The sequence below is a fragment of the Myzus persicae genome, unplaced genomic scaffold (assembly GCF_001856785.1).
Source record: "Myzus persicae strain clone G006 unplaced genomic scaffold, MPER_G0061.0, whole genome shotgun sequence".
NCBI classification, from domain to species: domain Eukaryota; kingdom Metazoa; phylum Arthropoda; class Insecta; order Hemiptera; family Aphididae; genus Myzus; species Myzus persicae.
In genome coordinates this window covers 542,106-558,608 of record NW_019101058.1, presented here as the reverse complement: position 1 = coordinate 558,608, position 16,503 = coordinate 542,106, and the positions used below count along the sequence as shown (strand labels likewise).

The window sequence follows — 16,503 nt, the reverse complement described above, 5'->3', positions numbered from 1 at the left end:
TATTCCATTAAAAATGTATTGCTATTACACAATATTGTAAGTATTTCCAAATTTGTAATAGTTGTTTTATGTTCATTCCATTATATATTTTTCAATATCTTATAAATCATATAATTACATAAGATTTGCACATTGACAAATATTTTTGTTATTTATTTCAAAAAACAATTGAACTTTTAATTAGCCACAGCTAATATACATGCTTGATGATATTTGATTACATACATAATACTATCTGAAGATTTCTGAACTATCTAAAAACTCGTAAAGATAAATTAAAAAACCAAATAAACTTTACCATTAAAATAAAAAATAATTATTATTGCACTTAACTATAAAATATAACTGACAATTCTATATTCTTAATGAAAACAAGGATTCTAATAATAAAAATGTTTTTCATTTATATCCCAATAAATAATATTATATTCTTTATACATATTATATAATTTTAACTGTTTGTTTAATTGATTGAAAAATATTTAATATAAACCGAAGTTAATGGTTATAATAATATAACCTATTTTATGAATTAATACAAAACAAAGTAATACAAATTGAAGAAAAATAAAATTAAAACAATAGTGAAAGTACATATTTAAATTAATCTGTGTACTTGTATGAAATATAAAATGAAAGTGGTACACACACAATCAAAAAAAAAATAAAAATAACAGTTAAATTGTCAATCATTGGAAAAATAATACAAGTATAAAGGTAAAATCCCAAAATGATTTGGGTCTTAATGTAAAATTTAATTCTTTTAACATAAAGAATAGTTAATTAATATACACGACTAGTCAATTTTTTTACACACTATTTAGTATCAATCTTCTCAGTTTCCATTTTAGCCACTACACCATTTGAAATTTCATCGGCAGTATCAATGGTATCATTTGTCTGATTCTGACTTATACTGTCATCTTCTTTTTTGTCTTTCTTCTTATTTTCACCAACTTAAAAAGTAAAGAATTATTAATTAATATTAACTATATTTAAATAATAATAATAAAATAGTACCATCTTCTGTTTCATTTCCTTCACTAGTTGAACCTTCTCGACGTCGCTTGCGAGTAAAACGTTGTTGTTTAATTGGAAGCATTTCCATTCCAAGTACTTTATTCACTTGTCTGAAGGTTAGCAATCGCAACGCATTCTATAAATTAAATTTTACTATATAATTGATTTGTATTTATTAATACATTGGATATGTACAATTGATGTAATATTAAATTGAAAAATAAGATTAACTATAAAAATGTTTAATTAAAGAATATGTACATTAAAATACAGTGAGCAGTATTCAATAATCTGCAGCCCCATCTGAATTGCATCCAAAAAATCATGTACAATAAATTATAAGAAAAAAATTGTAAGATATCAAAAAATTCAATATAATGAATTTAATTGAAAAGTAATTATTTTAAAGAGTTTCAATTGAGTGTGATAACAAAATATTTGATATATTGACCTAGTAAGAATCTACTGTACATAAAATATAAATGGTTATACAACCCTAACTGTGTATGCAGTTTGTGAAATGTAGGACCAATTAGAGTCTACAATAATTGTTTGTAGGTTATAAAAATTTGAAACCATTTACTCTCACAAGTGAAATGAGATGTTTTATTTTTCAGATCCAAACATTTACTGACTGTTAGAATTGTTAACATCAAAAAATGCATACCTGAAATTTCAAATAAACAGCAGATGGATAAGTAATAGAGATTTAAAAACTGTATGACTCTGTATTAAGAACAATAACAAGCCTTGAGTTAATTGAGATATGAACCTACAAAAACTTACCAAAAGATAAGTCAAAATCTTGAATCATTAACTCATACTCATTCTTTAAGTGAATGTCAGCACATGATTCATTATCTATTTCTGATTCACACACAAAATACCAAATGTATGTCATGTAAGTACTGCAAGCACAATTTGACCTATGTACAGTGTTAAGACATAATTCAAATGTGCTTCACTACATGTGAGTAGGGTAGGAAAAAGGTTAACTATAGGTATGTTGGACACGGGAGCAATCGACACATTTGTCTTGGTAACTTTTAAATACTCAGACTACAACCGTGACATCAAGGAAAATTAAGCCTGTGATCAATGTCCCTTACTTTATCGAGATAGAGCAATGAAAGCACGAGCGCTATTTCCCAACGTAAATGCTCTAAAGTAAAATAGAACTTCTAATAACAAGCATAATGATAACTGATATCACTGCAACACTCACATGATCAATATTTACGTTTGTCTAGTGGCCTACCCGTAAACACTGATAGTAAATAAGCGCCCATGTAAGAACGCACCCCAATTCAAGCTCAGAGATGTCACAATACATCAAACCAAAATTATCAGAGTGAGCTAGGTTTAATAAGACATTCATCACGGCTACATTCATAATAAGAAAAAAAGAAAATACTATAAATAAATTGAACTAAAAATAAAGTTCGTTAGATATTAATTATAATTTACCTCACTACTATGATAAAACAATAGGCTGGGTTTAAGATTTATAAGAAGTAGAAAGTCAATAGAGTATAAATTCTTTAAATAAGGTTTAATTACTAACTAAAAATCAGATAAATATGATTTAGCATCAGCATGACTATGTCAATCAGAGTGAGCTAGGTTAAATAAATCATCAGGTAAAATTAATAATATGTTAATTATTTAGGTTTATAATGTAAAACTATAGTCAGATAAATATGATTTAGCATCAGCATGACTATGTCAATCAGAGTGAGCTAGGGTAAATAAATCATCAGATAAAATATTTGTTAATAGTTTATGTTTACTTTATAACTATCAAGTCAGATAAATGTGGTTTAGCATCAATACGACAAAGCGTCATCAGTGTGAGCTAGGTTAAATAAATCATCAGGTAAAATTAATAATATATTAATCATTTGGGACTATCAAGTCAGAAAAATATGATTTAGCATCAGAATGACTGTGTCAATCAGAGTGAGCTAGGTTAAATAAATCATCATTTTAAAAAATAAAAAATTTTTATTTTGTCAAGTCACATAAACAATTTTTTTTTAAATTAAAAATGACATGCCAAAAATTAATCTTAAATAATAACTTCTTAAAAGTGTCAGCAATCTCCTCTATCGAAAGCCAAAAAACAAACATTAAAATAAAGTACATTTTGTTTATACTAAGATAAGTGATTAATAATACATTATTTATGGTACGACAAGTGCTCAACAAATTGTAGTTTACAGTTAACAATACTGAAGAATATTGTGGGTTTTCAATTAAAAAAATTTGCTGGTTATACATCAGCAAAAATATCAAATTGTTATATTGTAATCATTATTAATTGTTTATTTTTAAAAATTATTGTAATTCTATTAAATTGTCTAATATTATAAACCTAAATAGATGGCTGTTTATTACTAACTCTTTCCCTTCCCCCTGCACACAATATTGGAACATTATATTACCTGAGCAGACAGTGTTATGTCCTCTCGTTGTTGCACTGTAAGTGATGCCAAAGCATCAACAGGATCTTTTTCACATGGGTCAACTAAATGGATACCAGTTGCCCCTGGCAATAAGGCACCACTAGCAATTGATTCTAAGAAACGCCTCAATGATTCAGCGGGGCTCAAACCAGCAGCAGCATTGAGTGAGTTGGGAGGAAAGGCACTAGTTAAAACACGTTCAACAAACAGTTCCAACATCTGAAAAACATTTATTATGAAGTATAGAGATAATATCATTTACATTTTAAATCTTTATTACCCATGAGGTGAAAGGATGCCATTTAGGTTCTCGCATGATGAAGTCTTTTAAAATACGTATGATCAAAGGTCCATTAGCAATTACAGCCAATCTAGCCTAAAATATTGTAATAACAATATTAAATTTTAATTCACTTCTAATTTGAAATGAGCCATTTTTACACATCAATTGATAATACATATAAATATAATTAAGTATTAATTTAAATAATGGAAACAACATATCTATTAAATAAAACTCATTAAGTATATATAGTTTAATATAATCTTATATTATACAATATATAAAGTAATAACTTGATTGATAGTATGTTGGCTCATCCCAGTAAATTATTGTTTCAAAATGTATAATATTTAGTTATTTTTTCTCATTATGTAATACAATCGAAACGGGAATTTCTAACACGCATGTAATCAGCAGCAAATGCATATTTTTTGTACTTTCCAGCCTTACACATTCGGTTATCAATAATATTATTCCAAATTCAAAAAATAACAGTTTATACCGAATTACCAAGGATGTGTGCTTAATTTCTAACCTCAACAGACACTATCTACATAAAAATACACTCTTTTAGAGCATAAAGCTTTGGATGTATATTAAAGAAAAAATAGTTATACTCAGTTAGGAAGAATATATGTAATAAAATAAGAATTGATAAGGAATTCAATTAAGCAGTATGTTCAACTAGCTTCTCACAAAGTAGGTACATATTAATCCCCTTTTCGATTTTATTTTGTATTTACTCACATACCCACACATACACATACATACATACGCACACATCCATCTCATTTGTACATTCGTGTATTGTAGGGACACCACCCTGTTGATTATCAGTTATAAATTGGGTGCCCCGCAAAGCACACGATTATACATTTGTGTACTTTTCAAGTATAAACAATCAAGAAGTATATGTATAATATAAATACATACAACATGAATACTATGATCTACAATAAAAAAAAATCTTTAATTTAATTTAATTTATTATATATAAAAAAAATCATATTTGCTTATGGCAAATATGATAAATTTCGCTAAGCTGGAAAGTAATAAATAAATAGGCAAACCTGAAACCATTTGGCATGCCTGATGGCAGCCAATGCTTCCAAACATTTTGTCTTGTCCAAAACGTGTTCGCCAGGCACAATGGCCACTGGTTCCGTCTGTTGGCTTTCTACAATAACAACCCCAAACAAAACAAAAAAATGTGCTCAGTATGTTATTTCCCAAAGAGTGTTTGACCATTACATATATATTAAATACTTATTCATCTTATTGGATTGCTTTCAAACTCAATTTATTCAATGTAAAACTAGATATGTCTAGATATAACAATCATCATTTTACACTTATCCGTAATATATAATTTTTAATCACCATTAACAATAAATTATGCATACTAAATAATCCCTATGGTACCAAATGGTAAAATTATGTGATCTAGACGTCTAGTACAGCATTTTCCAACCTATGGTATGTGTAATTGAAAGCTCAAAGGTACGCAGAGAAAATCTAACTTTATGAGAAAAATGTAATGGAATTAAAATTTAATAGTATTTGGTTTATTTTATAATATAAATAATAATTATACATACATAATTTTGTTTCTATTCATTAAATGCTTCTATTGTCTTAAATTTGAAGTTCTTAATAAAACAAAATTTCATACATGTAAAATAAAGTGTACATTTTTGATCAAGTGGTACATCAAGATGTTCGAACTGAGTAGGTGGTATGCAGGTATAAAACGGTTAAGAACCACTTGTCTAGAACATTTAATTTTTGAATCATATGAATGATTGAATGAGTCGTCAAAAAGACAACTGTAAATTTAAAATTTACAAAAATTGAATTTTTATTTGTATAGAATTATTCCATCAACTTAAGAGATGTTTCAAGTTTAGAGTATCATGATAATGGGCTTTTTACAAACAAGCCATGCAATAGGCAAGATTCAGTGACCGTCTCTTAGTGTCTTCAACTGCTATAGAGCACAGACATTACCTACCTTCAAATATAAAGGATACAACCCTATCATATTGAGATGACAGTAAACTCATTCCAAACAATCTCTTATTTGTATAAGCATAACGAACTAACAGCAGTAATTGATGGTAAAATAAATTAGTGGTATATAGCTGTTTATTTCAAGTGTTTAGGTTGCTGCCTAAGGATTTTAGATAACTTGGAACTGTATATTTTGACTAAACTCAACATATTTATTCATAACATTTTGTATGAATAAAAATAGGCAAAGAAATGGAGAACAATTAAACTCTTAATTAGATCCTTTAAACATGATCACAGCCACCAAATTATTATGAATTTAATTTATTTCAACTTTGCACTCTTTTATCTAGGCACGTGGGTATTGTACAGTTAAAGAGATAATGCCCATTCAAAATATGATATTAGTACATAATAAAGTAATGTATAAAATTATATATTAAAATACATGTCTATCCATACTTGATGTAGGTGGCTAATGATCCAATTATTTTTCCAAACAATTAATAAGGATAGTTAAGAACTTGTGTCTTGAAAATGTTTTATTTCACACGCATTTACAATACAATCAGCTCTAGACATTCTAGAAAAACCCGACACCAACATAAGTTAGAAGCCAGCAAGCATATCTACCCACCCAACAACTAGGTACGTACAGACATAATTAACTCATAATATGTAATACTTGTAACACATCATACACCTGCTTATGTACCTAAAATTATGATTAATTATTCACATAGACAGACAACAAAAAAGAAATTTATATAAATAAGTTGAGACATTCATTATTTATTCTTTAAATATAAAAATGTCAATCGATTCAACACTTTAAACTAAAAATATCTCAAGTTTGAAGAGTATTTCTTACAGACCAAAAGATAGAAATCTCGATCTTAAAGATCACAATAGAAAAGTTTTTATTAACTAAATTTTCAAAAAATCTGTCTTGCATGAAAAAGCTGCAAGGTCGGCACAATGGTAACTTGTAAAAATTATGATGGCATTTAAAGATTTATTTTGTTGTTAGTATCATGAAAATTTGTTTACTAAAACAACAATGGCAAGATTAAAAATTTAATAGGTTATTTGATCATGTGGCACCATCAATAGTACAAACTATTACCAAATCTTCTCTAATAATTGTAAATACTATAAATAAACAAGAAGTTGTATCATTACCTCTTTGACATACAAAATATGTATCAAGTTAAACAAAAATTAGAAAATATTATCTCAAGCAATTTAAATTTTAACGTAAAGCAAACACTTTTACACAAAAAAACATAATGACACCATTCACAATTTTTGGTCTAGTTGTCAGATGGATAATTTTTATTTTTGATACCTATAAATCTCATTAAATAATAAGGTAGAGACTGAAGCCCAAACCATATTAATTCTTAAAATATAACTTACTATAATCTAACTTGTTTTTAGTATTAAGAGCAACACAATTAACACAATAATCATAACCATATGGTCAAAAACCCTTTTCAAAAAATATTTTCTTTTTCAGTACATACTCATGACAAATTTACCATCTACATTGACGTCAATGTAATTACGGTGTATTTAAAACTCCCTACATACCTGGCCCTGGCACCCTAGTTTTTTATGAACTATTAAATAGGATAGGATAGTAAATTCCTATGAATAAATAAGTATAGTAAGTATTCACTTACCTCCTTCAGCTGCACTCAAAATAGCCTCTCTTATAGAAGGTGAGGTAAGGGTGACATTAACAACATATTTTTCTTCATCTGAAATGATCTCAACTGTTAATTTTGCTGTTGCTTCATCTTTATTCACAGTATATGTATCATCCTTAGCAACTATCTGTAAAGGTATACAATAAAAACATATAAATATTTTATTACAACTTAGCATTAGAAAAAGTATAATACCTTCAATTTTTCTGGTAAAATAGTGACAACTGAGTTTAATAATGCTACAGTTGGAGGTACAGAACATATGATTACTAAGTCTACCTCATTTTCATTAACTAATAATAACCCTTTGGAAAGTGCTCCAACACGCATAGAACCAGTCATTGTCTTTATTATTTTAGTATCATCTTTTTCAGTAGTAAAAGTAAACCTATGCAAAAATTTGACATTTAATAAATTTTAGTTAGAAACTGTATGTGCTACTCACATTGAGCCATCTCGGCCATCTTCTTTTGCAGTTGTTGCCTTTTTTGTTGGTTCTTTTTTTACTTCTGTACTCTCACTTACAATTTCTGTTTCAGGGACTGGAACAACTACTTCTGTAACTATTTAAATAAAAATGTATACCTTTACCATAAATATAATCTAATAGAATATTTAAAAATTCAAAAGTACTTACCAGTTTTCACCAATTCTTCAGCAGCAAGTTTCAGTGCTTTTTCTGTGTCTGAAATGGCTTTTTGTAAAGTTTTTAAGGAATTTTGCTTAGGGAAAAGACTTGAGTGCTTGGCCATAATATGTTTATCATCAACAGTATCGTAGCGACGCATTGAATTATGCATTTGAGGTCTCATTCCAATCCCAAACTTCATCTGTTAACATAATATGTTGCATATAACTCTTTATAATAAATGAACAGTTATTTTACTATATACTAGTTACATACCATATGAGGAGGGGGTGGTCGAGCACCAATCATTGCTGGTGGACCAAACAGTGGTGGAGGTCCCATACTCATGTTTCTTGGTCCAACAGACCTATACCAATCGTAATACTCAACTTCTTCTTGATAGCGTCTCCGATCTTCCCATGAAAATCTATCTTCCATATCCATAAAACGATCAGCCCAAAAGTTAGACCTAAAAGTTCATAAAATTGTGTTTATTTGTTACTACCTATTACTTTAAATAACATATATTAACTGATGTCTGGAAAAATATTTTAAAATCAGCAAAATAATGACTTCAAATAAAAAAAATAACGTCCATAAGAAACAAAAAACATGTTTCTTTGGGTCCGAAATTTCAATTCAGACTCGTCATCTAAATAATCATCATATATAAATACTTAATACACATTGTTAATTTAAATGTTAACTATATGGGAAAATAATTCACGGTATATAACTAATCAGTATCATTTATGACTTCAATTTAATTAAATTTCATCCATAAGAAACAAAAAACATGCTTCTTATGGTTTAAAACTTAAATTCAGACTCGTCATCTATTTGGATCATCACGTAATAACTATAGCTACTTAAACAAAGTAATTTAAAACTACAATTACCTGTCATCTCTTACTCTAGTACCATCATGTTGCTTGTCTTTTTGCATTCTACGAGCTTCAAACCAACTAGGCTTTAATTCTACTATTAAACTAGGATCCACTTTTTTCTTGTAAGAAAGTCTATGTCTTCGACCTTTCATATGCATTTCTTTAGCATTGGGATCGTTAAATTTGCACTCACATAATTTACAGTTGAAACTCACCATTTTACCTAAAACAAATTATAGTCTTATCACATTTAAACTATCTTTAACACAATTGTTATTCTAGTTGGTAACACCAATCAAATTTAGAAGTATTTATTTAAGTATTAAAAGTTGTTACTCATAAAATGTAAAAACATACCGGTCTCATCTTTTATTTCTTCTATGTATTCCATTCCAACCAGTAAAACATCAGTTTCTCCTGTTATAATAGGAGTTATAACAGGAGGTAGACTTTTAGTTTCAGTTTTAACGGTAACGACTGGAGAAACATTAGCTTCAATTTTTGGAACAACTGTCCCCAATTTTCCAGCTAAACATTATTTTTTTTTAAATTACACTTGAATAAATATTTGTATTTATGAATAGGTACTAAATTACTTATGTTACTAATAAAAACACATATATATATAAATATATATATTACCTGCAATAAAATTCACTTTGGGTGTAGCAGATTTAGTAACAACTACAGTGTCAGTATTAGGTGGTGGAATTGGTTTACCAAGTTTTGTATGCAAGTTGTGAACCTACAATAAATCGTAGATCAAAAATAGTTATTAAGTTATTCTTTAAAAATAAAAAATGTATGTACTAAATTAAATAAATTCTATCAGATATTATTATCATCACTATACTCTTCAGAGAGCTGGGTATAGAATAATATTGTATCATCATAAAATATAACAGAATTAATCATACAGGTGTCTGATGACTTTAAACGAAATTTCAATATTTTAAAATATAAAACTTTCAGACAATTTTCTCAACAAAATATTTTCAGAGAGCTGGGTTATAGCAAAATTGATGTCATCATAAAGATATTGCAAAATAAAGCTAATGTAATATACATTATAGCTATAATAAAGTAAAATTTCACGTAAATAGACAATATTATATAAAATTAAAACCTACAAGTTTAAGAGAAAGCAATAAAGCCATCTTTCGTGGCAATTAAATCAATGCTACTATTTAAGTAATAACTATCAGAAACAAAACTCAACACTTAAAATTTTTCAGAGAGCTGGGTATAGAATGAATATTATCATCACATAGTTAAAATAAAATATGTTCAACAATATAACTAATATCGATACATGGGTTTTTTCTAACCAATACTACGGACAAAAAAAAAAGGGATATTGGTCAAAAGTAGTATTGGCCAATCCCTACTTATATTAGAAGAGAAAGTGATTAAAACTGAATACAATACTATTAACTAAATATAACCTTCAGATTATAATCTCTCTACATTTTTTTTATTCAGAGAGCTGGGTATAGAAAAATCATATCATCATTAAGATTATAATTTAATCAACTGAGTACATACAAGTTTTAAGCCAGAAATAATATTTGTTGTTAAGCCTACAAAAATTAGCGATAATCAATGCATCAATTAATATAATAATAAAAGATTAAATAAATAGTTTATTGATAATATGGAATCTCGTATGGAATCATATGATATTATCTAAATAACTAGGTTTAATGATAATCAGAAATTTAACTCAACATGTAAGTTTCTTCAGAGAGCTGGGTATAGTTTTTTTATCATCATTATAATATGTAAAGACTTGGTTAACTACTAATACATACATTATTGTTTGTATTTCAAACATGTAACTCAGACAACTTCAATCGACATTATGCTTCAGAGAGCTGGGTTAGTTATATATCATCATTGTATGCACAAATATTTTTTCACATTAGTAATTAACATCACTTCATGCAGAAACTTACTTTCTGATGTTTTGAACCCCTTAAATGTGCTGCATATGAATCAGCACCTGTACAAGAAATATCGCAGAGATCACAGTGAAACACTTTCGTGGCTGGATTATTTGAAGGTTTGTTAACATTTACAGTGGACAACTTTGAATTAGCTTCACGCTTCTTATGTTTTTGGCCATCAAGATGTTCTTTATAAGTCTAAAGGCAACATAAATTGTTTAGTTAATAATTATGATACTTCTAAATAACTAAATATTTCTTCATAAATAATATTGATAATTACTTGAGTTCCAGCACAGCTAATACGGCAGACTTCGCAATAATGAATTTCCTGAGATCGGCTTGCAAAACCTAGCCTATTGCCACCTTTAGCACCTCCAGAAAAACCAGTAGTACTTTTTTTAAACCAGTTCTGTCTTTTTTGTGCATTATTAGGTCGTATTTGATTTTGATTTTGGGTAGGAAAATTTGTATTAGAGTAGACGGCTTCATATCCTGGAACAGCAGGTGCTGTAAACATATATTTAAAAATTAATTGGTTGAGTGGTGCATAATTTAAATCAGGATCAAGAATTGTTTGGACTAAATGGCAGATGGGAATGGAGAACATTTTTTTAAATAACTTTAATTTTTAATATTTATTTCACAATTTGAATTTATTGACATTTCGGTATAAATCCTTAATTTAACAAAAAAAATAAATAAACAAGAGTAACAATAACAGAAATACCTATAAATTATACATATAATATAATATACATGATCAGGACAACAACAAAAAAACTGTGAAATCAAAATATACCTTTTGATAGACAAATTTTCACAAGTCTAATGAAGGAACAATATTATAGTATTTAACATTGTTTTATTTAATGAAATTGTTTTCCCAATATTACAGAATTGTATTTAAATCCTTAGAATTAATTATTTGCAATCAAAGTCAGTAAAATAATTAATATAAATTATAAAATTGTATGTTCTTTTCTTTTTTTTTCGTTTAGTTTATCTATAATAAAATACTTTAAGCCAAACCTTTATTTGTAGTCTGGTTAGGGGCAACGGCTGCAGACTGGATTGGATATGTGACTTTTTGTTGCATGGCAGAACTAGTAGCATATGCAGCTGCATTAGCTTGACATTGTTTCTTTGGAACAACTCCTGTAGTGTATGTAGTAACGGCCTAAAATAAAAAATCATGTCTTCTAAATTATAATTAACATACGTGCGAGAATACTAGTTAGTTAACTACATAGTTGTATCAGAAAAGATTAAGCCATTTCGTTAATCAAAATAATATTCATTCTTTGTTTATTCATCATATAAAACTATAAAAATTAAAATAACTACCTAGTTTATTGATTAATATCATAACAATCTGATCAGTTTCTGTTAGAATAACATAATTCAAATATATTTTTCAGAAAAGATTAAGCCATACTATTAATCATAGTAGTCATATTTAATTTTTTTCATCATATGCCTAACAGACAGAACTTTCATGACACCATATTACTACTAAATTACAATTTAAACTCATTATATCACCTTAGAAACAGTTTTATATACATTTCAAATTACTCCAAATTACATTTCAGAAAAGATTAAGCCAATATTATAAATCATTGATTATCATACTTTCATGATTTTTCATCATTAACATAAATTTTTCTATAAATTAAGAATAATATTTCATATAAATAAATAACAAGAAATATTTGTAACTTAAAAATGTAAATCAAAACAAGTGAATGACTGAAGTTTAAAATAAGTACCTCCTTTCAGAAAAGATTAAGCCAATATTATACATCATAATATTCAAATATTTGTATTTCATCACTCTTTAATAAATTATATATAAAGTTTGTACAAAATTGTACTAGAATATAAACTTAACATGAAATTGTATTAATTTTATTATTATTACGATCAATAGCAGCATTAATACCAAACGTAATTTGTCTTAAACTCATTAACACCTAATAGACTAATGGTTACTAGTTCTTAATTGATAGTCTGTATGTGTTTGTGCTTGATTGGATGACACTTATTCATGAGACCAACTTATAACCAACGACTCACTTGTAAACAATATTTTCTTAATTTTCATGTTTAAAAAAAAAATACAAACATGGGCGAAAAGCAAAAAAAATTCATCATAATTATTATATGTAATGAAAAAAGGTGTTCCGGTCCAAATTAAGTTTTAGATAGGGGTCTGGCTAACTAATTGGGAACCACTGTAATAGACTACATTGGTTGCAAAATGATTACTGCGCTAAAAACATTCTCTGACTCAACAATCAATAATATTTTAAGGGTTGTTCTTGTCTGAAAATAATTCAATTTAACCAAACTATTATAATCAATATTTAGTAAACTTGTTTAACAAAAATAAAAAAATAATTGCATTTTATCCCCAAAAGTCAAGCTAAGTTTGGCAATGCAACATATATTATGCGACCGACAGTGATTTTTAAAACATACCAATAACATTAACCATCAAAACAATAAGTATATTATGTAGCAGTAACCATAAAATATTGTCTAGTTTATCAAACTAAAATAGAGAAATATGAGAGGATTTTTATGTTAATTTTGGCAAGACACTTAATTATATGGAGGACAATTATCATTTTCATTAAAGTAAAATATATTACATTTTACTTTATAGATAACTTGGTAGAAACGAGAAATACAGAGAGCAAGAATGGAACGATTACTTTGGCATACTTGTATGGTGGAAAGCGGAAACCGAAGGAATTATTATATCATATATTGTGAAGAAATTAAAAATAGTTACATAATAGGAGTCTGTGATAATACAGAACAAATGTAAGATGAAACATACAACACACATCTTGAATATATGTAATGAAAGTACAATGAAATATAAATGATATAATATTAATAATGTCATTATGGGCCACACCATTAAAATTATATGCATAATTTTAAATTAATATTCTTACTTACTTGGTATGGTGCATATTGTGGCTGAGTGGGGTAGGCTTGTTGTGCATAAGCGTTTTGTCTGGTATCATATGCTGCACTATTGTAAGCTGCTTTTGCTAAAAATATAATTGAAGAAGTAGGTATAATACGCTAAAATTATAAATAGTATAAAATAAAAATGTATATGACAAATAGCTCTATCCGAAATGTAAAACACAATATTCTATGGTAATATCAGGGAGCTTTATGCATCAGATTTCTTATTGTAAAATAATAATTTAACAGTTGATGGTCAGTCAGTGGTGTAATTGGGGTGTGGCAACTATAATTTGTAGTATACAACATAATCAAATTTGTAAGTTTTTATATATGAATTATACTATTTATCATATTGACATTAGTAAATAATTTGTACTATAATAGGTACCTATGATTATACATAATATTTTTTATATTCAGTTCGGAATAAGTTGTAGCTTTTTGTTAATCAATATTTTGATGACCTTTTTAAAATATTCATGACCCCTCTATACACATTTTTGTATCAGAAAATTGAGGCCACTGAAAAGAGATAACAGGGATGAATATTCATAATAGCATAAAAAGAGGAATTGCTATAGTACCAAAAATATAAACCAAATTATACCACTGATGAAAATAAAATATGTTTGAAATTTTTTAACATTAAATAGTATTATATAAAAAATTGTTACACTCAAAAATGAAACAATCATAAATATATAAAATATCAAAATTAGTTAATAACTTAACTTGCGAACATGAACTAAAATTTAAGTCAGTACCTATTAAATAACCAAAATGTATAAAGATGCAAGTATTCATGAAGTTGACAAGTGTTTTTCCATGAAGAATTATCAGAACAAATTGTGTGCCTATTCTATTTAAATAAATTATTAATATGAATACCATAAGCAGATTGTGTCGCAGCAGCTGTTTGATAGGATGCTACATCATATGCAGTTGCAGCAGCTCGTGGAGTTGTATAAGTAGCCGGTGGTACGGCATATCCAGCTTGTGGGGGAGGCTGATATCCAGTTGCAGTACTAAAAAAATGTTTACATTATAATACAATAATTAAGATTAATTATTACACATTATAATACAATAATTCACATATTACACTATTGTTTATCCATTACCTATAGTAAGCTCCTTTATTTAATTATTTGAGCCCAAATAGTCCAAAAAATATTTATAATTAGGTCATAAAACAAAATTCAGCCCTATGGTTACTTATTCATGGTAAGAATAAAAAAGTAAACCACTAACTGAGTAAAATTAGAGGTCACTATGCACCCTACCGTAGGCATAATATACATACTGAAAGCAATAACTAAAATTCAGCACTAGCCAATGATTAACATCCAGTGACAGTACACTCGAAGTTATCGAATAAAAGGACTTTGTTTCTGCTTGGTAACTTCCTGCTCAAATCAGACTGCATCTACAAAATGCAAGCGAGAGAGCAGTTCAATTATAACCTGAATAGAATGTACTATAAAATAATAGAAACGATACATGTTTTAAAATCTCTCATTCACAAATATATTTTTAAAGTGGCATTTAAATGAAAATATGGAAAGAACCAATTACCTTTGTACAATTAACAAACTCAAGGCAATAACATAAAATAAATTACAATAATAGAGCTGATCAAAAACTTAGCTTCCAAAATCATCAAAATTTCACAAACTAATATATTGAACATGAGACATAGGTACCTGGTAAAACAGAAAAAAAATCAAAAGCCAGCTAATAACAGATAGATAAAGGGATGTAAGAAAAACCAGGATAAACAGTAACACGAAATATGTCAAACAAAAAAAAAGAATCGATTATAAGAATTGAAAAAAAGAAAACAAGCGTTTTGTTTAAGAACGCAGTTTATCATGGCATGCGTGTAAAGCGTCACACCATCGGACGACCAGAGAAATATTCCCAAAATGTTTTAAATCAAGTCGGCGTAAAACGAACCTCGAAATCGATTGGGGTTGAAATTGTCACACGAGGAAACGCCACATCGTACACCCACGAGTTAGTGCGTCAAATAACTCGGCGAAATCCCATCGAACTTTCCTGACGACCTCGTGTGCGGTTACGATAATTGTTATTATTACTATTATTATTAATATAACCTAGCACGTCATGCATTGCGGCAATTACGAAAACGACGGTTTGGCAATCAGCAGGGGCAATCAAAGAGCGCCGCCAGGACTTTGTAAACAAACTTACGCGTATTGGGTGCCTCCGTGAGTGAATCCGAAATAATTGTTGGCGGCCATTAGGGTGAATCGATTTCACTGACGAAAAATCGCCGGGCAAGAACCGGGATAGGTGGCGGCGTCTGCGGCGACAAACAGCAGCGGTTCAGCAGCAGCAGGTGCAGTGCATCACCGACGACCGAGTCTGTGTGCTTGACACGCTGTTTGGAAGACGCTGGTTAACGATTGACAATTAAATAACAGATCAGACGACGGTTGGCGAAACAGGAACTTCATTCCTCTGTAACACAATCGTTCGTCGGCAACCGACATAAAATGGCGTCACATCTAGCCGTCCGGCACCCTCGGCCCTCGGCA

General features: G+C 28.5%; 1 protein-coding gene across 1 annotated transcript; it reads right to left on the bottom strand.

Moving 5' to 3' along the window:
- Positions 1-804: 804 nt before the first annotated feature.
- LOC111027566 (zinc finger RNA-binding protein) lies at positions 805-16,441 on the bottom strand. The gene is made up of 19 exons (XM_022305975.1): positions 16,157-16,441; positions 14,831-14,967; positions 13,925-14,019; positions 11,984-12,131; positions 11,235-11,461; positions 10,961-11,149; positions 9,648-9,750; positions 9,363-9,533; positions 9,018-9,228; positions 8,395-8,587; positions 8,128-8,320; positions 7,936-8,053; positions 7,686-7,878; positions 7,464-7,617; positions 4,839-4,945; positions 3,766-3,861; positions 3,465-3,704; positions 1,021-1,156; positions 805-956 (listed from the first exon to the last, which is right to left on the bottom strand). The coding sequence occupies exons 1-19, from the start codon at positions 16,204-16,206 to the stop codon at positions 817-819; spliced, it is 2,901 nt and encodes a 966-aa protein (XP_022161667.1). The 5' UTR covers positions 16,207-16,441; the 3' UTR covers positions 805-816.
- Positions 16,442-16,503: the final 62 nt, after the last annotated feature.

What these genes read in the sequence shown, in the direction of transcription:
- LOC111027566 (XM_022305975.1), bottom strand. Translation starts at nt 16,206, where the DNA reads ATGGCCGCCAACAATTATTTCGGATTCACTCACGGAGGCACCCAATAC. An exon ending in ACTAGAGTAAGAGATGACAG is followed by an intron (nt 8,588 to 9,017) that starts GTAATTGTAGTT and finishes ATGAACTTTTAG; the next exon opens with GTCTAACTTTTGGGCTGATC. An exon ending in TGAAGAATTGGTGAAAACTG is followed by an intron (nt 8,054 to 8,127) that starts GTAAGTACTTTT and finishes TTATTTAAATAG; the next exon opens with TTACAGAAGTAGTTGTTCCA.